This window comes from Pinus tabuliformis, chromosome 5_2 (assembly GCF_031772625.1).
Source record: "Pinus tabuliformis cultivar Carrire ecotype Pingquan chromosome 5_2, CPIR1, whole genome shotgun sequence".
NCBI classification, from domain to species: Eukaryota; Viridiplantae; Streptophyta; class Pinopsida; order Pinales; family Pinaceae; genus Pinus; species Pinus tabuliformis.
The window spans coordinates 950,760,588-950,787,397 of record NC_142306.1 but is presented as its reverse complement, the minus strand read 5'-3'; the positions used below and the strand labels follow the sequence as shown (position 1 = coordinate 950,787,397).

The following is a 26,810-nucleotide window of genomic DNA, read 5'->3' as shown; positions in this document are numbered from 1 at the left end:
AAATTTCACAAAGTTGTAAACCATATGATTGAAAGTAAATGACTAGGAAACCAACTTCTATCAAGTCTATGGTAGAGTGATGCACCCCTCCTCCCTGGTAACACCACCTGAAACAAAAGTAAAGAAAATATATCCTTCCACGTCATTCAGTCCCCTTTTGGACAGGGAGTCCACTGTCTTGTTCAATTCTCTAAAGATGTGCTGAATGTCAAAACTTAAAAAGGATTGTATTAGAGCACCCATCCGATCCCGCCAACCTCGAAGATAAGGGGGATCAAAACTTGTGTTGCCTAGAATTCCCTGAATAATAGTCATAGAGTCTCCGTAGAGATGAATGTTCTGGACTTGTTTTTCTTTTGCAAACTAGAGAAAGCCCTGTAGAGCCACCATCTTCGCCCTAGAATTTGTGCCCATCCCCCCAAACCAATCCAGTTTGTAGTGAGAGTTTTCACTAATGCGGAGCCAAGCCCCACAACCACATCTCCCCATCTGGGCTGCACCATCGAAAATTCCCATTGGCAGGTTGATTTGTGGGCACGAAAACCTCCCCGATAGGTCCCTGGAGGTCTTCTTCTGTGGTTCCATACATTTTATCTAGGCAATAATTTTAGAGCAAATCCCGTACGCATTACAATGGAGCCCCTGAAATACGGGGTGATTTTGGGCCTTCCAGATTTCCCAAATAACAAACAACGGTATGTACCTGAGTATACCATTTCCATCCAGTCCCCACCACAGACATTGTTCCATTGAACAATGCCAACAATCTTATCCAATGTTACAATGCCAACAATCTTTTTTCATAATAGCATATTAGACAATGTAAACAAATCTTTTCAACAATGAGTAACTAGAGCACGAAACAATGGAAATCTTATGTTACTTATGTTCCAATGTTATCCAAATGAGTAATAAGTGAGCTTTATGACAACAGTGAGTTAGATTACTATAGAACAATTTTAGATGCAAATGAAACAATCCACTACCAAAACCACTTTGCCAAGACCAAATTCATGAATGAGCTAGGCCTTCTTATGATGCTAATATCACTACTATAGACCAGACCTCAGTGAACTTATGACAGTCACCTATTTTTCATAAATAAGCGAAATTATGAGTGCCCAACTTATCCAATTGATTTATCAGTGCATTAGACAATGTGTGAGTTAATTTTATGTCAATTCAATGACTCAAATGTCACTATTATGAAATGATTATCTTGTTGTAGCAAACAATGAGGAGAAATATGGTTTAGAGATCAAACCCTTAGGCCTTGATGCCTTAAAGAAACTTGCCCAACTTCTCCCAATGGTTAGGCTACCTACATCCACCAATGTTAGCTTAAAAATTCACTTGAAAACCACTGTAAACATCAATAGATTAGCTCAGAAATTGAATAATCACCCACAGAGACAGAGAGAGCAAATGAGGCAAGGTTAGGGCTAGGAAAGAGGGGACACAAGGCCAAATAGTCCTATGTTAGGGTTTCCAAGGCCTTACAGGCCTACTACTAGGGTCAAGAGGGCAATTGAGGCCCACGACAAGCCTTGGAGGGGTTGCCGCTTGGTTAAAGGAAGGGTTGAGGTGTTGGAGTAAGCCCTAAGGCCTATGACCTAGGGTTCTAAGGCCTTAAAGGCCTGCTTCAAGCCCTAAAGTGGCTGCGACTCGGAGAGATAAGGGGAACCAAGGGGAGAAGGAGGAGAAATAAGGGTGCCGCAGGGGAAAATAGGGGGATATGGCTAAGCAGAAAGGCCCAAGGCCTGCGACCAAGCTTAAGAGGCTTGGAAATGCCCACGGGAAGGGAAAAAAGGCAGTGTTCCACGAGGATGTGTTCCCCAGGGTCGGGTGCGCACAACCCTTGCACCCCACGCACGCGGGACGGGGGGATGTCTGGGGAAACGTTTCCCCACGTCCCCCTTTTGGGGAGACGCAGGGGGGACATTTCCCCAATGTCCTGAAAATGGTCTATGCATCCCCCCTTAATTTTCTTGTAAACAATGATTTATGATAGGGGAAACTTAGTATGACCATATTTCCCTACTAATGCTATGCAATTCATGGTAATGTTAAATTCTTAAAGTAAAAGTGACATTCTCCTTTATCTTTCATTTTCATTCTTTTACTTAAATTTTTAGCATTACCATGAATGACTTAGGATGTTTGACAGTGGTTCCAGCTTCATTGGATTTCATATGGAGAAAGTAGAATTTTAGATCTCTTTCAAAATCCAGTAGACTTAAACAATTTTTTAGGAATTCAGGATTTGATGGATTGCAATATTTCCATTGCATTTTGTCATGTACAAGGGTATGGAATTAGTATTTAATCAAGAGCACCAAGCCCTATGTGTACTTTAGAGTGACATTTAGACTCATCACTCTAGTGTTTTTGAGTTTTAGTTATATCAATTTACTATTCCTGTGTTCAGATTTCTGTGTCTATTATAGTCTATTTTGCTTAGTACTAATTAGATTCTAGAATGATGAATTTTAATTTTAAATCAATTTAGAATCTAGAATGATGAATGATGAATTTAATTTTTAAATCAATGTAGATTCCAGAATGGTGAATAATGAATAATGAATATGGATCAAAGTATTTCATTATTGAATCTCATGGTTTATGGATGAATCATGTATATATTAGTAAGGATGATCGAGTATGGATCAATGTATTTCATTATTTAATTCAATTATGTATGTATCATTGTATTTATGCTTTCATTATTGAATATGAATTTGAAATATATATATATTAAAAAGGAAAAAAATTATATACCCCAACGTCACCCCACTTCCCCTAAATTTCCCTAAAATTTGAGGGTACTCCCACACGTCCCCCTTGTGCGTCTCCCCGCACCCGTGTCTCCCCGTCCCAGAGTCTTGCTGGAACATTGAAAAAAGGTTCATGGCCAGGCCTTAGAGGCCTTTTCATGCTTATGGCTAGCCAAGGAACGGTACACAAGGGAAATGACAAAGTTAAAGGGAGGACGCCGAGCCTGGAGGCCCTAAAAATTTCTGAAACCCTTGCCAAAAATTTGATTTTGCTTCAGATCTTCAATATTGCTCAACTTCACTGGAAATTTTTTTGAAGATGGCCCTGCAAAAATTTCTCGAGACGAGATCTTACCCTCAAGGGATTAGATCTATCCCATCAAATCTTCTTGAAGTTCACCTGCACAAATGAAAAATGAAAATACCCAAAACCCCTATATATACAAAAATTTGAAAATAAACCCCAAACCCTAGTAGCTGCAAAGTAAGGGTTAGAATAAATTTATTTACAAAAAAGTATCCTACAAAAATGATTTACAAATATATTTACAAATGTACAATGCTTGAAAATAAAAATATATTTTTTTAAAATGATGAATAATGACAATAGATCAAATGTGTTTCGAAAGTTATGGTATTGCCCACAACCTTAGTGAAGTAAGAAAACCAAATAAAATTCTTGGAGCCCAAACAAGGTCAGCTCTCCTCCAAACTCTGTGAATTTGGAGCCTAAGGGCCAGGGAACTTGCAAACTCTATATATTTTCTTCAAGAAAACTTGTTAGACATATGGCGAACCAGATCAGCTAAGATAGATCCAAAATTTACCAATAGAATGTTCTTATCACCATCTAATGAATAAACAAGCTTATAAAATTTTAAGCACAATATAAGAAAACACATACCCAACACATACCATAGATCATCGGACAAAGAACACCATGAACTGAACCCCAAAGTATTTTATTATGATATTTCAAACGTTCCCAGCATATCAGTGGAACAAAATCAATGTTAAATAATTATATTGACTAGAGTTAGAGCTTTCATCATGACTTGAGAAGCAATTGGCTTCTAATTTATAGATATGTCCTCCAATTGGAAAATAACGGTTAGTTGGCTTGATCTCCATCAAAATAATCTTGATCGTCGATTAATATTTGATCATTTTTTAGTCTCTGCCGTCGAAAATATTTATTTTTTGAGGAGTTTTCGAGTTTCTCATAAAAACCATTTTTTATTAATCCAAAAATTGATTTTTTGGATTAATTTCCTAAAAAAATTGACTTTGACTTAACCACCAAGGTCCAAGGGCTTAATTTTTCTTAAAAAATCCATTTTTGCCTTGGTGGGGGACCTCCAAAAATTGACTTTTTTTTGACCCACGAATTTTTTGGTCATTTTCCACTTGGAGAAATTAATTTCTCTAGAATTAATGTTTTGGAATTAATTTTGTTACTCTAAATTAATTAATTTTCTGGCTTAAGATTTAATTTTATTTTGCTAGAAAAATTAATTAATTGACACTTGAGGGGATTAATTATTTTTCCACCCTCAAATACTTTAGCCATGGTGTCTAATTGCGAGGGACCATGCACTAAAATATTTTTACATCAGATAATTACAAATTCAACCCTCAAAGGGGGAATACCCATTTGTTATAGACCCTCATAATTTTTACCCAATTCTGCGACACAATATGATCTAGTAGACCAAGTGATTTGTAATAAAATAATTTAGCCAAATAGCTTAAATTATTCCCAAATCACTTTTACAATAGACTCGACTAAGAACACTAGGACTCACCTAAGACTTTGTCAATAAATTCCACCCTAGCTTTGGGGTTTAAGTTGGAGGGATTTTTTTTTTAAATTTTCCTCCCGATTAGCCCTATTTAGAAACACAGGTAATCAGCGAGGTTAAAAAACCTCCTAGGATGAAATTCATTGCCAAAATCATAAGCTTACCTAGGTTTTTACATAATTAAATGGTCGTACTAGCATCATTTACATTACAATTTGCAGAAATTGGGTTTACAACGACATGATAACTGGCTGATTGATGATTCTGAACTTTGAAATTTTTTGTACAACTGCTTTCTTAGACTTGTGACAAAATGGGTGCAATAGACCCAATGGACAAACGTGGAACCAAATGGAAAATATGGTGAATGGGGTTATAATGAGCAGAGGGGAGTGATGTGTATGGTGTCGGGAAGCGGGACCACACAACCAAAATCGGGATTTTCCATGTAGTGTCTCCCCTAAAGCTAGTAGCCAATAAAGGAAATCCCCTAGGACTAGGATACAAGGTTAACCATCAAATTGGACAGAGGAGACAAGAGTACAAAGCAAGCCCACTCTTTCCGCCAAATACCCCCACTAGTCCATGTCCAAAGTGTCCATGACAAGTAAACAAAAATACCCAACTACACAATGAAAAGCCATACCTTCGGGGCTGAAAGGCCCACCTTCAAACATACGATCATAACAGATGGGCGAGGGAACATATGGCTGGCTCAGGTGGGGGAGATAGTAGCACATCGAGCTATTCGGTCGCTGCTGGCTAAGGACCATCTTAGGATAAATTTTTTCTCCTATGAATACTACACACGGGTGGTGGGTAACAGGGTCCACTAGGGCTTCTTTGTGGTCTTTCAACCTTGTCACTCCAATTTCATAAGGATTGCTTAGAAACCCTATTCTTCTAGAATTCTTAGGTCTAGGGCACTTCTTACCAAGAGATACTCCTCAAACCTAGGTCTAGGTCTCCTGAAGCCCTTCTTGGAGAGCCATTCATCTTGCTTCTTGTTGTCGCACAGATTGTCACGACAACGCTCAGACCGGGGGTTGTCACTCTGATCCCCGATCTCTCTGTTTAAGCCTGTCTCCTGCGGCTAAGGGGGGTAGACCCTGTAGGGAAATGGACGACCAACTGGGAACCAGTTGGATTGGGAGACACGAAGGAACAAGCACTAAATTGATTTTATTAATTTAATGGACCAGTGCCTTATGGGTTTGATGTTTAAACGATTACTTACTAGATGTTGCAGAAATGTAAACCGTGTACAGCAATCATTTACCATCAAATAACTTGAACGATGCAAGATATCCAGTAAATTCACAATGTTTTAACGATGATCTAGCAATTTTAAAACTTCGAAAGATAAAGCTCGATACACAACCACGTAATATTAACCAGATATCATATTCATGTAGCTAATGATCATTCATGCATGCCAACTCACATAAAATGATAAACATTCATTCCACATCAAAAATTTTAGCCTTAGCAAAGATAATAAAACGTGATAAATCCCCGAGCCAAGATCGAATCTGACAAAATATTTCCTTCCAGATATAGTAAAAATTTAAAGCTAAAAGAAACTTTAAACAAAAATCTAAATGATGCTAAATCAAAATCTAAGCTTTAAGAAAATTATTATTATTATTATTTTTTTTTATAACTTAAACAAAAGAATGAACTAAAACCTTAAAGCTAAAAACTTTTTATGAATTTTTTTTATATATTTTATATATATTTTTTTAATTTTTTAATTTTAATTTTATTTACTTTAAACAAAATTAAATCTAAACTGAGTTTAATCAAAATTTAAACGAAAAGAAACTCTTTACGGTTTTTATAATTTTTTTTTTTTGTTATGATTTTTGTTTTTATTTTTAACTCTAACTAAAACAAAACCTAAAAAATAAAGGATAAAATCTAAATCCTAAAATAAAACTTGAACTATAGAATTAAAACCCAAAACCCCTTTTTTATGATTTTAAATTTCAAAACAGGAGCTTAATCTAAAATCGAATTAGAACTTAAGTCTAAAGAAAAAATCTTTTAAAAAATAAAAATGTGCCTCTCTTTTTTTTTTTTTAATATTATAATTAAAAGGAAATAAACTAAACTAAACGATACCTAACCTAGACTAAGAGAGATCAGCAAAGAAAATATATGCAAAACCGGCCTATATGATTTCCTAACACGTGAATATGTATGCAAATGAAAACCTACGCATGCATATCGAATCCCACAACTAAAACTCAGACCCAAAAAAAAAATCGATAATTTCGTTTGGTGCTTGTGTAGGTCGAAGGAAAAGGCTGCGGGTTTGACGGAATGAGATCTGAGGACAGTGCAAGAGGATGGGGAGTGCAGCTTTGCAGCAGAGGAGGAGGGCGGAGCTTTAGAAGATTAAGAACGACGCAGCGAATGGGGATGGACCGCTTGGGCAACGTTAGACGCACGCTCCACGTCTTGGCTGACGGGTTTCAAATGCGATTTCTTGACTGCCTGGAAAGGAGAGAAGGATCAGACGTAGGCTGAGAGATATGCGATGAATCAGCAGCAAGGATCGATCACGCTATTTTGCTTTATTTGCAGGCTTTATATATAATGTTTTTTGCAACTGCAGGTTTGAAATGGCGCGGGGATGAATGGAACCGTGACAGAAAAGAAATGAAAGAGGAGGGCGGATCAGGAAAAAGATTGCTGACAGCAGACAGATAAGAGGGCTTTGCAGGGATGGAGATTGAGTGAAAATAGATTTGCAGGTTGGGCAGCTGAAAATGCCAGAAGGAACTGCATGAAGGTTTGACAGATTGTGGATTTGGCAGCTATGGAGATGAAATGGATTACCCAGATTTGCAAGAGGAACCACTGAAGCTCTCCACGAAATTTATATTTGAATTTCCCCGCTCCAAAAATACCTGTAACCTGCAGAAGAAAGGAAAACCCTAATATAATATATGCATAAACAAGAATAAAAACCCTAGATCAGCGAATTTTTTTTTTACAGCTTTTGACTCTTAAACAGCCAGATTGATCAATAATCAGCAATAATATTATCAAAATTTCATATTTATTATAAAACAAACTTCAGAAAATCTCTCATGCAATTCAGAAAAATAAACTGAATGATAAACCCAGGATCAAAACAAGCTGGGCTCTGCAAGAAAATGCTTGCGGGAGTTGGCTGGTTCAGCCGAGAACTTTCCCAAACGCCCACTGGTCTTCTTCGATAAGGGTTTCCTGCACAGCTCACTTCAACCATCAATAAAGAGAGAAAAAACAATACTAGGTCTCAAAAAGCAATGGAGATACCTGCCACTACTTCAGAAAACCTAATACCCTTCAAACCCTAGCAAGTGAACAAGATACCTGTGCTCAACAATACTCTATAAGAAGCTGTTACTAATGGCTGAAAATTAAAATATGCAGAAATAAAATAGCTCACAACACTTCCAGAGAGTAACACCAGCAAGATTTCAACCCCAAAGTCTTTCTTTATTAGCACCAGAAACAGATTACAAGAGAGCTTCTTCAGCACAAGACTCACAGATCGAATGATCTCAAATGACCCCTAGCACCCTATTTAAAGGAAAAATTCCCAACAGCTAGTTCGAGTGATCCACGTCAAAATTATCTCGACCGTCGATGAGGATCAAGATATCTCTTAATCTCATTCGTCGAATTTTTTAATGTATTAAAAAATTTATTTACTCAAAATATTATTATTTTATTATTTTTAGGTTTTTTACTTTATATTTTTATATTTTATTATTTATATTTTTTTAATTATTATTATTATTATTTTTTTTTTAATTTTTATAATTATTATTATTATTATTATTATTATTTTTAAATTTATTTTAAATGGATTCTTGAACTTAGCTTTTGGAAAAATTACCTAGGACCTAGGACTTAGGACTTAGGACTTATGAGGGGATTAAAACATTTCTCAACCCTCAAGACACTTTACATCATGACTTTTACAACTTTACATCCCAAAGGGGGAAAACCCATTTGACATAGACCCTCATAAACCACCCAGTTCTGCGACACAACTATAATCTAGCAGATTAACACACTAGGATTCTCCTAAGATTCTAATGACAAAATCCATTCCGGCTTTGGGGTTAGGCTGAAGGAAAACTCTGCCGATCATGGATCGGTGAGACGAAAAACCTTCCGGAACGTAGATTATCACTTAGAAAATTAGGTCCACCTAGGCAATTTACAGACATGACTCATATCTGCTAAGATTATTTACAATTTATACATGCAGACTGGGTTTACAACATAAATTGATCAAGCTGTCGATGACTGCAGAATGGCACGGACATGTCGATCAAGCGCTACCCTTTTTGCAAAGAAAAGGGGGTGTACTGCTATGGGCAGTTGACCGGTAGTGGTCAACACTTCTAAAGCAAGCAATCCCTATCATTGGGTCTCTCCTTTGAATAGGCTCTTGGAATCACTATCTTTACACCATTGATATATTTCCCTAATACCCGAACTCCTCCCATCGGTGAAAGTCTGTAAAGAGCAGGTAGCTTTAGTTGAGGTGACAGTGTGTTATTGCTCCATTGTTGCCACTTGACCTAGTAGTTGCTCTATAGGAAACCCCCTTAGGATCCCTGCTAGTTTGAATGGTAACAAGCCTCTCCACAAAGTCTCGAGACTAGAACACCATCTGATGCTACAAAAACTAACACCTGAGACTAGAAAGAGACTTGCTTGGTTTAAAAAAACTTTGAAGGAAGCTGAAGGACATGCTGCACCTCGTGCAACCTTCAGGGAAAGTAAGAAGCCAAAGAAGTACTCTAGTTATGCAAGAATGATGTGCAAGATCATTGAGTCCGAGCCATCCACCTATGAAGAAGCAACTGAGAAACAAGTTTGGAAAGATGCTATGATTGAAGAATATCAATCTATATTGAAGAATGATGTTTGGGAAATTGTGCCAAGACTTGAAGGAAAGTTTGTTGTGCCTTCAAAGTGGATCTACAAAATCAAGCATGTTGCTGATGGAAGTGTTGAAAAGTACAAGGCAAGATTTGTGGCTCGAGGATTCTCCCAGAAAGAGGGAGAGGATTATGAAGACATGTTTGCTCTTGTTGCCAGGTATGCTTCTATTAGATCTGTCATTGCTCTTGCTTCTATTACGGGTTAGAAATTGCATCAAATGGATGTCAAGACTACTTTTCTGAATGGAGTGTTAGTTTTTGTAGCATTGGATGGTGTTCTAGTGTCAAAACTTTGTGGAGAGGCTAAAACACTGGAGTTCTCCAAAACCCATAAATCATTTATGGAATTCCAACTAGACATAACTTAGTTAAATTAATTGATCATTGTTTAAATTTTTCCTAAGTCTAACTTAGGAAAATTGGTTAATTATAGTAATTGATTGAAAAAGGTGAGAATTCTCTAGAAATTCACAAGGATTGACTTGGAGATGATCTCAACCATCGATTAAGTTTTAATCTTGGCCGTTGAAGTCTCAACTGAAGATTACAAGAAGAGGTTGATGGGTAGATGGAGAACACACTAGTTGCAGATACTCAGTGATCAAGACAGTTCGATTTTCCAGTAGTAGATGATTCCGCAGAGAAATCGAGCCAGTGATCAAAGGCAGAGGGGCAGTAGAGCAGATTTTCAGAGGAGTTTCTAGTTCCAGAAGAGCTAGAAGAGGAGGCTGAAATTATTCTTCAGGAGGCTGCGCAAGGGCTACGAAGTGCCTCAAGAAAGGCAGTTTGATTCAACCAAGAGGGGTCGATTCAACTTCCAGTGGCCGGGAAAATTTCTAGGAGGCTGGGAGAATCACTTCCAGAGGTAGCGGCAGGCAGGACTCCATCTTTAGAGGCAAATTCCAGGTAGTTTGTGTAGCCCTACGTAGAGGCAACGCAAAGGGGCTTGCGCAAGGGTTTGGAGAGCCAGTTTCTGAGGCTCAATTTGTTGTGGGATTGCTTGAGGAGGGGGATAAATTCCCTTAGATATTTTTGCCAGTATTTCTCTCAGATAGAAACGCCAGTTTGGCGTCATTTTATTGTACTGAAAATTTCTACTGCTGCAGCATAATAAAACCCTCATTTGCTGCATCGATTTTCCCACATTGGATTTTTCCGGGGACAATTGTCCAAAAATAATTCTATCATTTTTATGGTGAAGAAATTGTAGTGTGAATAATTCGTTATTTTGCCGTAAACAAAATAAACTGCATAATTAATTTATCAGTTAGAAAAATTATTTCTAGTTGTTGCCTTTCAAGGAATTTTCACATGGAGTCATTGAAGAGGAAGTCTATATTGAGCAACCTCAAGGCTTTGAGGTCCATGTTAGAGAAACTCATGTTTGCAAATTGAACAAAGCCCTGTATGGGCTGAAGCAGGCTCTTTGTGCATGGTACTTCTGTATTGATGGCTATCTGTTGACTCTTGGTTTCAAGAAGAGCGATGCTGATCCAAACCTGTACTTCAAAGTTATTGAAGGCGAATTGTTGATGTTGTTGCTTGTTTGATCAAGCATTGGAATGACCATTATATATTTGTGATAATCAAAGTTGTGTGAAGCTTTATGAGAACTCGATGTTTCATGGCAGGTCGAAGCACATTTAGGTCAAGTATCATTACATCTGGAATATTGTCCAGAGGGGAGTTGTGAGGCTCGAGTATGCCCCTATTGATGAGCAGGTCGCTGATGTGTTGACAAAGCTATTGTCTCGGATGAAGTTTGCTTATTTCAGAGAACAATTTGGAGTTGTTGAGAACTGATCTCCGAGAGGGTGGGAGCATTGATTATACAACATCATATGATTGACTATCTTCCTTAAGGTTGTGGCCGGGAGGCTTATGGATTGGTCTGGAAGATTATCACTTCCTTAGGTCAGTTGACTGGGAGGCCAATAAATCTGGTCGGGGAGCTTGGTTTTGAGGCATAAAGTGATCCCTTAGGTTTTTATTGGGAGACTAGTTTGGTCGGGGACATTGATTTTGTGATCTCTCCCTTAGAAAATTGTTGGGAGATGTGTGGATTGGTCAGGGAGATTGATCTCGAGTTTCTCCTTAGGTTGTGGACCGAGAGACCTTGTTTGTGATCGGGGAGATGTATCCAGTGCATATGATTGGTTTGGCCTCACTGACTGATCCCATTGGTTTGTAGGGCATTGACCTAGATGCCATAGGTTTGTGGCTTTTGGGATGTGTTGGATGCTATGTATCTTTCCTTATGATGAGACTGATGATCTCTCCCTTAGGCTATGGCTGGGAGACCTATGGATTGGTCAAGGAGATTGATCTTGATAGAGAGAGAGACTTGTACGTGTGATCTCTCTCGCAGGCTGTGGCTGGGAGACCTATGGATTGGTCGGAGAGATTGATCTTGAGAGAGAATGAAAAGTACTTCCCTAGCTAAGAGGGACTGTTGAAAATTGGGTATCTATCGCTGGTATTTTCATTGGCAAATCATGGAGAAAGTTCATTTTTTTACATTTGACCAAGTCACACCACATGTGGAAAAGCCACCTCTTATGACACATAAATAAGACATCGTTGGACTTCATTTGGCATCATCTCATCCATCACATTCAATATGAAATAGAGAGAAGACATCCACAAGTGCGAAGGAGAATCTGTTCTGCATTGACCAACCTATCTTATTCTGTTTGACCAACGTTGACTTGGACACATTGCTTCTGTTTTGACCGAGCTCTTTTATTGTCTTGGAGGCCGAACATTTCAGGAATACTTTGTCTCTTTTTGATCGCATCTTCATCTCTGTTCTCAGTAGGTCAACCTTGTGAATTTGACCGAAAGTTCAACTAGTTCGTTGATTGTGGATCTGACCGAATTTCGACCCTCTATTCTGAGCTACCTTAGGGTGAAACTCGACCTTTTTTGTAGATTGTGATTTTGACCAACGTTGACTTTCTTCTCTCTACCTTGACTGGTTTGAATTGGTGTCTGTTGAGGTCAGAATTTGAAATCTTGTTGGAATATTTTGGATGTACTTTTGATGAACAAAATTTCTCTCATAAGTTGGGTTTTCCTCTTGTGGGTTTTGCCCTGGCTGTGAGCCTAATTTCCGGTGTCTCTTGTTTATTGTCTACTGTGATCTCTATTGCTCTATTGTAGAAAGTGAATGGTTGAAGTTTTTCATGTGTAACTTCTTAATGATTGGAATGGTATAAGAAGAGTAATTGTATCATTGGAAGTAGTTATCAATTTCAAAAAACTATACTAGTCTTGATTGCACTAGAAAATCAACACTTCCCAATTTGCCCAAGAACTTCAAAACAACCATGCAGATATCTCTCCAAGGCCCCTCAAGAAACTCAGTTCAAGAATTTCAAGTAGCTCAAATTAATAGTATGAGTGAAGTGGATGGTCGTGACCTCTTTAAATAAGTTTTAATAAGCCCTAGGGTTGATTATTAGGCAACCCCACTCATAAAATATGATCATTTGTTTATTTATTTTAATAAATTAGAAATTTGTGGTCTTTAGCCATACTGTACAAAACTGATCGATTTAATGTTTTAGGCCAGTTTGGTACTGAATTGGCTTCAAACGGTTCACAACCATAGATTGAATTGTTTCTTCCTCCAAACTAGTTAGATCAGTTGTGGTTCTGATAACACTAGTGTCTGTGTAATCAATACAGTGAGCTACATAGTTGTACGTACGACCATTCCACTTAGTTCAAGGCTATGAAACCGGATTCGTCCAAACCCCTGGACGAATCTCGAATCGGACGAATCGGACACGATTCTGTCCTGACACGTGTCATGTTTCAATGACTCGTCGTGTCATATTCGGGTACGTCGTGTCATGAGCGAGTCAGAAAAATGAAGAACGTGTCACGATTTTGGAATCGAATCCTGGTTTCGGATTCGTTTTTCGGGCTGCTGTAGGTTTAAGTTCGCTGTTCTCATTCCCATTTGACCGCATTTGCAACCTTAAGATCGATTTGGAGCGAGTAACAGCGATTTGGAGCGGCGGACCGCATTGCAATTTGCAGGTTTAAGGTTAGTTTGCTGAGCCTGCGTATATATAGTCTCAGGTCTGCCGCCTGCGTAATACGTATATATAGTAAACACTAAACCCCGAACCCGTATATATAGTCTGCTATATACTGTTGTATGATTGCGTGTATCTCCTGGCTGCCGCTGGGTATTGCGCTTGTCATATATGCATGGGAGACTGTATTGGGAAGTCCGAAGAACATATCTGCCCGACTGAGAGTGTGACCAAGTTCGAAACCCAAATCGATTGCTTCAGATCTGAACAGTGTGCCTCTACACCTTGAGTTGGAACCTTATAGTTATTAATATTAACTTATTATCCTCCAGGTGGCCATTCATACAGTTTGGCAGGTCATTCAACTACATTTAGTGTTTGACGGCAGTGTTGTTTTATAAGGAGATATGTGCCAGCATGATCGCGCCCCACAATTCCTGTCTGCCTGTCGGATCATCCATTTGTCTCCAAAAGGAACCCTTTTCCATTAACGATGAAGCAGGGTAATGAAGGGGTTACTGCACACAGTGCACACAATAGCAGTCCATACCCGAAATGCTCTAGAAACCTTGTAGTTGTAGCTGTTACTATTATTGTCATCAGGCCGGGAATATGCCCAGTGCCCACATTGATCTCAGCCCTTAAATCCATCGTACTTATGAGATGAGTAACTGACCTGTGGGCACATTCCATAGGGACCGGGTTCATTTAATATCTACATAAAAATTTAGAGTTCAACATCTGCAAATCTCTGTTATGTATACTATGTTTTCCTCTGTGGGCTTGCAATATTTTTATACCATTGTTTATTGCTTGAATAAAACATGGGACTCTATCAACTAGGAAAAAAGACATCCCTATCATGCTTAGAAGGTGCTGTTCTCAGGATAAGTTTTAAGAACTTTTGCTTGTCTTGACCATTTGGTGGCACTTTCTAGTGGGGGTAATTTTTATTAGGTGACTTTTACCATTTGGCAGTTGTGAATGAATCTGATTCTTTACAGAATGGTTACTAGATGACATTTAACTTTGACCTCAATGTTCATAACCAGAAATAAACTCCTTAGCATTGGAAATAATTATCATAGTTCAGAAATAAAGTACTTGAATGTTTGACTGCAGTTTCGTAATACAACAGTTTGTTCATTTTTACAGCAGTTTGTTCATTTTTTTTACAGGTTGAGGTAACATGGCTCAATCAACGGCAGGGGCAGCAAGGAAGGGCAAGAATGTCATGGGTAGAGATGCTCTTCCTCCCCCAATATCATCAGAGTCTGCTGCAAGTAATCTTGAGGGAAGAGGAGTTAAAGACAATGAAAAATATCCATTGTGGAAATATGTCGCAAGAGAGGATGGGTCAAACAGCAAGGGAAAGGGAGGAGGCAATGTGCAATGGAAATGCAGCTTTTGTAACATTTTTTTCACAAGCACATATCACCGTGTGAGAGCACATTTGTTGGCTATACCTGGTAAGGGGATTGGAGCTTGTAAAGATATTCCTAAACAAAAGAGAAAAGAATTGGTAAAGGAGGCCCATGTTGGTATGGAACATGTGGCACTGGCTTCAAAATCAAAAGCACCCAAGGGCAAGAATGAAGACCCCCTTCCATTTTTGAGGAAAGCCACCTCCAAATTTCCATTTGAGAGTTCTACTTCTACTGGGGGACAAGCATTAAAAAGAAGATCACTTGGTCCAATGGACAGGATTTTCCAAAAAGAGAGACGGGACGAGCTTGATCTCACCATTGCCTTCTTTTTCTATCAAAACTTCATATCATTTAATGTTGCACGTTCACCTTTATTTGTTGAGATGTGCCGAGCTCTAACTCAAGGGGCTCCAGCAGGGTATGTGCCTCCTGGGTCAGAGAAGCTGAGAACCACATTGTTGACGAAGGCAAAAAAAGAGGTGCAAAAAATGCTCGAGCCTATTAAGGCATCATGGCCAACATCTGGGGTTAGCATTGTTTCTGATGGATGGACAGATCCAGCACGACACCCAATCATCAATTTCATGGTGTCTTCCTTGAATGGTCCAGTTTTCCTGAAAGCAGTGGATACACTTGGCGAATACAAGGATGCACAATTTATGGGTGAGTTATTTATTAGAGTTATTGAAGAGGTAGGTGTTGATTCTTGTGTGCAAATCATTACAGATAATGCACCTGTTTGCAAGGCGGCTGGCATGATTGTGGAAGCTAAATATCCACAAGTGTTTTGGACACCTTGCATTGTCCATTCATTGAACTTAGCACTGAAATCCATTGCTTCTGATGTGCTTTGGATTGGAAGCATTATTGAGGATGCAAGACATATCCGTAACTTTGTGCAAAATCATACAAATGCCCTCACTATCTACAAGGAGTACAGCAATCTATCATTGTTGAAGATTGCTGATACACGGTTTGCATCTTCATTCATGATGTTGAAGAGGTTGAGGGAGGTCAAGACTGCTCTTGGGTCCATGGTTATTTCTGAGTTTTGGTCTTTTTGGAGAAAGACAGATCAGGCAGCCTCTAAAAGAGTGAAGGACACGGTACTAGATGATGCTTGGTGGGAGAGGGTAGATCTAATTATTCGGATCATGGACCCTATCATCTCTTTGCTTCGAGTTGCAGATACAAACAAACCCATCCTAGGAGAGGTTTATGAGGGATGGGATTCCATGATTGAGTCTGTGAGGAGCATTATTCTACAGAGTGAGTGCCCCCCGTATGAGACATCACCAGAGGCCTTCTGCGATACCATACATGATATTCTTGTCCGCAGATGGGACAAGAATTGTACACCTTTACATTGTTTGGCTCACTCATTGAACCCCAAATACTACAGCCATGAGTGGCTGAATGGTGGACCTTCCCGCAGATTCCCTCCTCACATGGATGGTGAAATCTCACAGGGGAGGAAAGAGGCGCTTCAGCGGATTTATCAGGATAGTGCATTGCTTGCTGAGGTGGAGGATTCCTTTGCAGAGTTTTCCACTGGCACTGGTCGGTTTGCAGGTTATGATGTGATTAGAGACAGGGGGCTTAAGAAGCCCTACTCTTGGTGGGCATATCATGGGGCAACAAGCCGTCCTCTTCAGCAGTTAGCCATGAGGCTCCTCTCTCAGGTGACTTCATCCTCTTGTTGCGAGAGGAATTGTAGCACATATGGGAATTTGCATACTGTGAAGAAGAACAGGCTTGAGCAGTCCAGGGCAGAGACAATGGTGTATGTGCACACCAACCTTCGTCTTATTTACAGGCAGAGGGAAGAGTGGTTGAGGGGAAAGACAAAGATGTGGGATGTCTTTCCTGAAGATATGGGTCTGGACACCACTGTTGAGTTGGCATTGGCCAACATGGATCTCAGTGATCCAGTGCTAGACCCTATTAGTTTTGATGACTCAACCTCCATACCAGCAGATGCAGAGGCGACTATGGATACAGGGGAGGAGGAGGATGCAGAGGAGAGCAGTGGGGACCATGATGATGGGGACAGTGATGCTGATTCTGATGCTGATTGATGCCTTGAGGGCCTGAGGCTTGTATACCTATAGTTGTTTTATATTTTCTATTTCTATTTGCCATTGGCATTGCACCAACACTACCTATGTAACAGATTTTGATTTGATGACTTAATGAGAAAACTACAGTTGTCAGTGTGTTTATCTTACTATCTTGTAGTTGTAAGTTGTCTTTCAGTTATGAATTATGAATCATGATTTAAATTTTTAATAGATTTATCATTTATCATTTATGTGACCAGTACCACTGACATTTATTTGAATTTTGTATGTACTATGCATGCTAATAGCTATAGATGAAGATCTATGTTTGAAATCAATAAATTTGTATCATTAATTAAAATTTGTGTAAGAAATATGCTAATAACTAATTTTTAAGATATATCATCATATATATATATATATATTTTAAATATATATATATATATATATATATTTTTAATAAAATAATATATAACGTGTCCTAACGTGTCTTGTTCCGGGGGTCAGCGTGTCCCGAATCCGACACCACGAATCCCGAATCCTACGTGTCCCGAATCCCCGTGTCAGGTGACTTAGGTTCAAGGTGTTTTTCAGTAACTGTGCAGTGTTGATTTCTAAGCGAGCAGCATGTGGAGATTTCCTTGTAGGTTTTTTTAAGGAATGAAAAATTGTTTTTAAAGAGTAATTACTTGTGGATACGTGAAATTGATTTCATGCTTCCACTATTTAATTTCTAGCTATTGTGTGATTGATGCTATGGTTACAATTTATTTTTGTATTATTTAAATTAGGAATTACTTGTTTAATTGAGATCTTCAGGAGTTTGGTTACTTAGGGCTTGGAATTTCCACATGGTATCAAAGAAATTTCTCTGATGGAGATTTTGAGGGATTCACAACAGCAAATCTATCATAGGGAAGAAGGTTCAACATTTAGAGGGTTTCAAAGTTTTATTCTCAGATTTGGGAGTTTGTGTTGTAGATTTCAAAGATGGCATTAACGAGCTTTATGTTTGAGGACAAACTAGATGGTGTCTTGAATTTCTTGTCATGGAAGGTGAGGGTTACACTCTTCCTAGAAGACAACGAGGGGGATGTTTGATGCTCTGGTTAATTTCTAATAGATTTAGAACATAAACAGGAAGATGATATTGTGGAACAAACTCAAATCCATAGTGGTGTCTAGATCGGACACAGTCACTAGTTATCTTATGAAAATCACATAGATTTGTGATCAACTTGTAGCAGTTGGGGAAAAGATTGTAGATGCAGAGCTAGTGAATAAGGCATTGAATGGTTTTCTGGCTTAATGGGAAACATTTTGCACTTGGGAAAACCTTCCTAACTTTGAGAGGATTTGGGATGACTGTATTCAGGAAGAGACTCAGATGGAGTCAAATACCAACAAGAAGGGTGGTGTTAACAACTTATCTCTATTTGGTTAGTCAAATAAAGGTGAAGAAAAGATTGTAGATGCAGAGCTAGTGAATAAGGCATTGAATGGTTTTCTGGCTTAATGGGAACCATTCTGCGCTTGGGAAAACCTTCCTAACTTTGAGAGGATTTGGGATGACTGTATTCAGGAGGAGACTCAGATGAAGTCAAACACCAACAAGAAGGGTGGTGTTAACAACTTATCTCTATTTGGTTAGTCAAATAAAGGTGAAGGACCTAACAAGGGAAGGGAAAGAGTGAGGAGTCAATCTCACAACTAAGAAAGGACTTGAGTAAAATCACCTGCTTCCTTTGTCATAAAAACAATCTTATCTAAGTAACATAACACCTCCAAACAGGGCCCATGTCTTGTGTCCTACGTGTCGAACACCAATAACTGAGGACACATGTTTGAGACATGTTTGGCATGTGTCTTGTTGACAGGTTACCTGCCAAACATGTGTTCGACACATGCCTTCACTGCGTCACTCGTAAAAGAGGCTTGCAACCCATAAAAACACATTTTCCCTTTCATTTGAGTTCATTTCACTTCAACAGGTTGGAGGTGTCAGATGTTTGAAGTGTAGCTGAGGGTTATTGTGTAATGTTAGAAGGGATTCCAAGTGCTGTGCAAGTGGATTGGTGTAGCAATCTTCGAGTTTCTTCCTACAACAGTCCATTGGATTCCTCATTTCACAGAAATCATGGCTCAATCATCAAGGGCATCTGGAAAAAGTTAAAGAAAAGGCAGGAATGCCTCCACAAATGTTTTACCCCCTCCATTTTCTTCAGGGTTTTCTATTGCCTATCCGCTAGAAGTGGGGTTGCAACCATAACTTCAAATGCTAAAAAAAATTGTATTAGCATGATATCGGGCTCAAGAGCAAAAGTCGAATGATTGAATTTGTATCATGATCATGTAAAATTGTAAATATTCTAGTTTCTAAATTCCAAAAAAAGAATCTTTGTCTATATTTCATTTTTATGTGTAATTTACTAATTTGTTATATTTTTTAATATATATAACAAATTTGTGTGTGTGTGTGTGTATAATGTGTCCTATTTGCAAGGTTGTCGTGTCTCGTGTTAGAGACTCATATTTTTGTGTCCTTCGTGTCCCATGCCATTGTGTCATGTGACTTAGATCATTATGCATCACAATGTCCATAAAAGAAGAAGGGTAAAGAGTAGTAGCATAAACAGGTAGCGGCCTCTGCAAAAACTCAGATGAACAAGTTTGCTGCCATGTTCGAGAAATATTTTCTATTGTTATCTTGCCTTTCTATCAGCATGATTGATTTCGAGGAATGCATTTAATTGTTTTCTAATCTGAGGAAGCGAGACTCAAAAGTACAGGTTGAGTTTCCTGATGATGCTAAGTGTGAAATTTCTTTGATTGCAACAACCAAAAATTAATCTTCTAACTTATGCAGTTTATTTGTCTTCAAAAATTATTATGGAAAATAGCGATTAATTCACTACTGTAATCTTCACAAATAAAATTTAGGAATTGAGAAAATAATGCACACACAACATTTTGGACACCAAGGTTTTTGGACAATAGTTCCTGGAAAAACCCCAATGTGGAGAAAACCAGTTCAGTAGATAAGGGTTTTATTATTAATTCTTTAACAATTTGAGAAATACAATTGCTTTCCTGATATTGGCAAAGCTCCGACATACAATTTTCTCCACTGACAAAATAATTTGGAAACACAAGCTTCCTTTGCAAAAATAACTCGGCCTCTTCCTAGCCTACTCGCACCTCCTCCTGCTACTCACATTGGTGACTAGAAATGCACACCACTAGCTCTGTGAAGTTTGATTAGCGTCCGGAAATATGTTCCGACAACCACACTGCTTCCTTCTACTCATTGAAGCCACTCACACCTCCTTTGGTAATTGATCCCGACATTGGACTTGATCTGTAACCTTTGAAACTCGCACTGGATAACTGGCAGTTCACACTAGCTAATTCACACCTTCTAGTATGGCCTCCCTGCAAGTAAATTAGGCGTCTCTTCCTGTCATTGGATCACTGGAAAATCTGTGGAAATCTTCTTCGAAAATATCCTCCCAAATTCTCTGCTTAAACCCTTGCTGCTGGTGTCTCCCGCTGCTTCAACCATGCCCTTGCTGATCATTGCAACTGGGTAAGTCAAACTGCTCAAGTGTGTCTCTCCAAACCCCATCAACTTGTTCTTATAATCTCTCGTTGAGCAATCAATGACCATGATCTAATCACAATCGATGGCTTCCAGAAGTCTCTAGAGAAAAAACGATTTTCCTTAATTAATCTGATTTAATTAACAGTTTTCCTAAGTTAGATTTAGGAAAATAATTAATAACTGGCTAATTGATCAAATTGAGGTGTTTCTTGCGAAACCTTTTCTGAGTGTTGGAGGAAATGTGTTCCCTAGTCTCATAGACACTATAGAGACTAGAACACTTGTCCACTACTACCAAAAACTAACACTTTCGCTTAGCGAGGAAGGTGTTCTCCACTACTCCCATATTATCCCTGAAGTAGACAAACTTTACCGTACCTAAGGCCTTCGTGAGAATATCCACAACCTGTTGATTTGTGGGAACGTGCTATAACCGAACTGATCCGTGCTGAACACAATTTCTAATGAAGTGATATCTCATGTCGATATGCTTCGACCTATCATGAAACACTGGATTCTCAAAGAGCCTGATGCAACTCTAATTATCATAGTAGATATTGGTTGAATCCATCCGCTGACCAAACAAACCCACTAGCATCTTTCGAAGCCAAATAGCTTCACATGTGGCCATGCTTGTTGCCATGCATTTTGCCTCTACAAAACTTAGTGCCACAGACTTCTGCTTCTTGCTGCACCGAGAGACAACCCCTGATCCAATATTGAAGCAGTGCCCTAAAGAGATTTTCCAATCCACTGAACTGTCTTCCTAGTTTGCATTTATATATCCGCACACATTGACACCATCACCTCAAGTATATTGCAAACCATACTCGACTGTACCCCGCAAATACTTCAAAACATGTCTCGCTGTTGTCAAATGCACCCCTCTTTGGCTCCACCATAAACTGACTGAGAGTGTTGATCGTGAAACAAATGTCTAGCCTAGTGTTGACCAGATACATAAGAGATCTGATGCTCTGCCTATATAAGGTTGGGTCTACATCTGCATCCTTTATGCGTCTATCTTCGTCCAGTTGGTAATCATCTTCAGAATCTCCATAGTGTATTTCCTTTGCCCAAGGAAGATCTCCCTGCCCGTCTGCCATACCTGTAGTCCTAGGAAGTAATGCATCAATCCCAAATCCTTCATCTCAAACTCAACTGCCAAGTCCCTCTTGCGGTCCTCTATGAGCCCTGATGACTGTGTCAAGAAGAGATGATCCACATATAAAACTAGTATGAGTGGCTCACCTCCTACCATAAGATAGTAGAGGTTGGAATTTGCCTCGCTCTTCACGAAGCCCATCCGTTGCAAGTAGTTGTCTATCCGACCATACCATGCCCTAGGAGCTTGTTTGAGCTCATATAGTGCTCTCTTCAGCCTGCACGCATGCGTGTCTCTTTCATGCGTCTCAAATCCCTTTAGCTGCTCGATATACACCTTGTCCTCTATCACCCCGTTCAAGAATGCAGTCTTGATGTCCATCTGGTGAATTTGCCATCCCATCTGCGCTGTTAATGAGATTACTGCCTGGATAGAGGTATATCTGGCCACTGGTGTAAAGGTCTCCTCATAATCTATGCCTTCCTTCCGCGCATACCCCTTGGCCATGAACCTTGACTTATACTTCTCTACACTGCCATCTGCAACATATTTGATCTTGTAGATCCATCTGGAGCCGACCACTACCCTGTCAACTGGTCTAGGCATGACCTCCCATACATCATTGATCATGATGGAGTTGTACTACTCCAGCGTGGCATCTTGCCACACCTGATGCTGTGCAGCCTCATCATAACTGGAAGGATCCTTGTTGACGACCTCTGTCATCAATGCCTTGTACTTGTATGGCTGTCTGCGCTCTCTGGTGCTCAATCTAGGAGCTCACATGAACTTTTGCGTATCTCTCAATGTTTGAAACACCTCTCTACTTCTTCTTCCACTAGTGGTGGTTGGAGCTTCAAGCTCTTCACCCTGCCCTGCTACTTCGTCTGATGTGAACATGCAGGACCTCCTGCACCTGAGCTAGTGCTCGTACTGGTAACTGTACTCGTGCTTTGCTGTCCCTGCGACTGCTGCTCAACCCTTGGAGCTTCTGCTGGCCCACTTTGATCATCTGCTGGCAAATTGCAAGATCTCCCAAAGGCTTTCTCCTCCTGGAACTTCACGGCTCGTCTCACGATAATCCTCCTGCTACCAAGAATACAGATCTTGTATGCCTTGGTTGTTTTGCTGTAGCAAACAAAATATCCCTTCTCTACAGTTTGATCTAGTTTGGTGCGTTTGTCATCTGATGCATGATAGTATGCTATGCCGCCAAAGATCCTGAAGTGCTCGACCTCTGGTTTCTTCCCTGTGAAGACCTCCTCTTGTGTTATCTTCCTTAGCACTCTGTAAAGAACCCTATTTTGTATATACACTGTTGTGCTACATGCCTCTGCCCATAAGAACTTGGGCATATCCTAGTCATACAACATCGCCTTTGCTGCCCCAAGAATAGTCCTGACTCCTGTTCTTTCGCTCTGCCACTCCATTCTACTGTGGATTGTATGGAGCTGTCCACTTTCTTTTGATACCCTCCTTCACACAAAACCCTGTGAAGTCCTTATTTGTATACTGGCCTCCATTAGTTGTATGAAGCACCTTGATCCTTTTGCTTGTCATATTCTCCACAAGAGCCTTAAACTCTTGGAAGCGACTGAAGACCTCCTCCTTCCTCTTTGGAAAATAAATCCAGGTCTTCTTGGAGAATAAATCCAGGTCTTCTTGGAGAAGTCATCTATGAATGTCATAAAGTACTTGTAACCTCTGAGAGATCTAGTGGACATTGTGCCACAAATATCTGAGTGTACTAACTGCAACACACAATTGGTTCTACTGTCACTTCTTGGGAACGCTGCCTCTGCGAACTTCTGAAGTAAGCACCCCCTACACATGTCATCGCGTTCTGTGCTCAATTCTGGAACCCTGTTACAGTGTCTCTGAGCAACTTGAGTGCTCCATGATGTAAGTGTCCCATCCTCCTATGCCACAACTCTCCCAAGTCTTTACCTGTTACCCACCACCTGTGGGTAACCCCTATAGGAGAAATTTTCTCCTATATTTGTCTTCAGCCGGCAGCCAGCAGCGCCTTGCAGCCACCAGATAGCTCGATGTGCCACCATTCTCCACCACCTGAGCTAGCCATTGTGTGCCGCTGAGCACGTCTTAACTCATGGCTGGGACGTATCACTGAAGAAGGCACTGCTGGAAATTAGTTTAATGGACTGATATTTTTTTCGATAGCATCCACTGAGGAAGACTGATCAATCTGAGCCTCTGTCGCTGAAGTTAATATACTGGGTTCCATCTTTCTATTATCCCCCATGTAAGCTTGTGCCCAGTTGAATATATGACTGCCCATATTGAAAATTATATTCATTGAAAAGTGTTATCAAGAGTGATAATTTTATTTCTGATTTTATAGAAGCATTTGTTCATTTATTTGAAGCATTTCTCATGTTTACAATACTCACTGCACATGTCATATGAGCTAAAACTATAAAATCACAGCCTACAGCAGTTAACAATCAAACTGTTTGACGAAAGTGATCACTGAAGAATAACTACAAACCTCAGAACTTTATAGGCAGAATTTGGGAAATTTGCAGGGAGGAATCTTACACCGATTGATGAAGTGACTTCCCCTCGAATCCTCACGAGTTCTATGGCTTCGATTCTGCCCCTTGAACAACGAAACTTCATTGGTCATGATTGATGCTTACTGTTCATTCCCACTGAAATTTCACTTTCTATTGCTTATGGTGTGGTTTGGAAGTGGAGCAGGGGTTTTCTAATAAATATCAATGCACTTATTGCTTAGGGTTTCAACAAGTTGCAAAAATGTATTTTTCGTTTGGATCCATACGTGGTGGGGTCTCACTTCATTAGATATGTTTCCAGAAATGGGATCTGCTTCCAGCACACAAGATTTGTTTCCTGTCAAGCAGGATCCGTGTACTAGCCTACCAGGTGGACCAGATGCAGTTTTGCGTATCTAGCCTAATGAACCCGCGGACCTGGTAACACAAGTACCAAGGGACATCCCAGCATCCACTATTAGAAGGGACATCCTTGGGACAGATCCATCACAAGGCACTTCCCTGAGCTTTCCCTCTAAACTTGTGGATGCTGATGGACATCTCCTCACAGTCCCCTTATTCCCAGTGGGCAGGGTATCCATCCCCAATACTAGGCAGTGCATTCCTCTGGTGTACAAGTTGGTAGTCTTGCTTAGGATATTGCACGAAAGATGCTTCTTGTGGAGAGTTCTCTACAGCCACAGCTATTCCCATAATTTGTTACCATTTGTTATATCAGCTCCCTTTGCATCAACTTTGCTTACCAGGATACTTTGTATTCACCACGATAGGATTCCATATGCCACACAAACTTGCCTTGCCCCACAGCTACAGATATATGTTTCTGATTCAAGTTAGAAAGATAATATAGGTGTTTTCCAGCATTTCATCAGTGAATTCCCTCTTGCTGCTAATATTTTATTCTAATTCTTGCCCAAGGCTTGACTATTTGCATATTGTACCACCTTTATTGTCTCATGATCCTTGAAAACCACCATTTTTTTCAGCATGTCACCAGTCCTTGAAAGTTGAAACAATCCCTCCATTCCATGGATGATCCCAAAGGTTCACTGTGTCTTCCCCACCTGCCCCTCATTCCCATCATAAACAATAATTGTCTATGAATTTCACACTATAATTCCATGGAAGCATATTGATATGAATTTGATTCACATTCATTTGTCGCTTTTTCTTAGGTGCAGTACTAGGTAAATGCAGTCACCATTCGTTTAATACTTTTTTTTAATCTTGTTCTATCAGTTGAGTCTACAACTCCAGAAAAGGCACCAGCGAAAAATGAAGGATCATCTAGCCTCAATCAACTTCTTGGAATAAAAGGAGCAGCGCAAGAAACTGTATGTGGATTTCATGAATGCAATTGCAGATTGTTATCAATGTACTGTATGTGGATTTCATGAATGCAATTGCAGTTTCTTATCAATGTCTAAGTAGTAAAACTCTCTCTTTGATTTCTAATTTTAAATGCCACGTTCATTGCAATATATCAGTGCCGCTTTCAGCTGTTTGGCAAGTTATGGCACTTAGTTCTTTGTATTTGAATTATAAATAAATTTATCATAGCCAATGACTCTAAATGAAATATGTTAGAACATAATCAGGCTATGCACCTTAAATGCTGTTAAGACATTCTTTTTTTACATGTATGGTTTATATGGTATATTGTGTAACTGTACCCTGCATAACATAGCTGCTTGACAGGCACATACATATTAATGCATTAGCATACCACATATTTATATCTTAATGCATACATATTAATGCATTAACATACCACCTATTTATGTTTTAATGCATTAACATATTTTTATCAAGGGGAGTTCACATTTTAAGTTCTGGTATGACAGCTGTTGATTTGTGGCATAGGTTGTGTTGTCGCCCGGATTGTATAGGCACCTGCGACAACTGCTCAGGGCGGGGGTTGTCACTTTGATCCTTGTCCACTCCATTCTAGCTGTCTCCCAACAACAGGCTATGGGGGGTAGTCCCTATGAGATGAAGTGAAAGAAGACAAGTTGGGGACCAACTTGCGTGGTTGACACCGATGAGTGGCCTAGACACTTGGTTAAATTAGAGCAAGATTTATTGATTAGATTAGTTTTTTCAAGTAATGCGACTAGTGCCTTGATGGAGTCACAATTCTTGCTTATTATAAATTGAAACCAATTGGCGGGATGGACACCTGCTGCTTAAATGCTTGACTAACCTATATGAAATGCAAGTCCTAAAATCTATGTGAAGTGCAAGGATCTTGGTTAGTTTTAGATTATATGCCTAGTCTAAATGTAACCTTCCCTTAACTATTTTGAAGTTGGGCTCCAAGGTAGGTTGTGGTAAGGAGGCCAATAGGAACCAGACTAGGCCCGATTAACGATACTTTCTGTTAGACTCTTATTATTCGGTGCCTCCGGCGCTACAGAGACTGTGATCTGACCACTGCAAGGTCACCGTGTTAACCACCGAAGAGTTGCCGAGGCCCCTCAAGCTAGATGAGAAGGGTTGTCTT

General features: G+C 39.6%; 1 protein-coding gene across 2 annotated transcripts in view; it reads left to right on the top strand.

Annotated features, from left to right (window-relative positions):
* LOC149162409 (chlorophyll synthase, chloroplastic-like) overlaps positions 1–26,810 on the top strand; it is a 195,071-nt gene that overhangs the window by 7,486 nt on the left and 160,775 nt on the right. For both annotated transcript variants that reach the window (XM_089437253.1, XM_089437254.1), the window contains exon 3: positions 25,547–25,641. In XM_089437253.1, the coding sequence (XP_089293379.1) occupies positions 25,547–25,641 (95 nt within the window). The remainder of the gene's footprint in view (positions 1–25,546; positions 25,642–26,810) is intronic.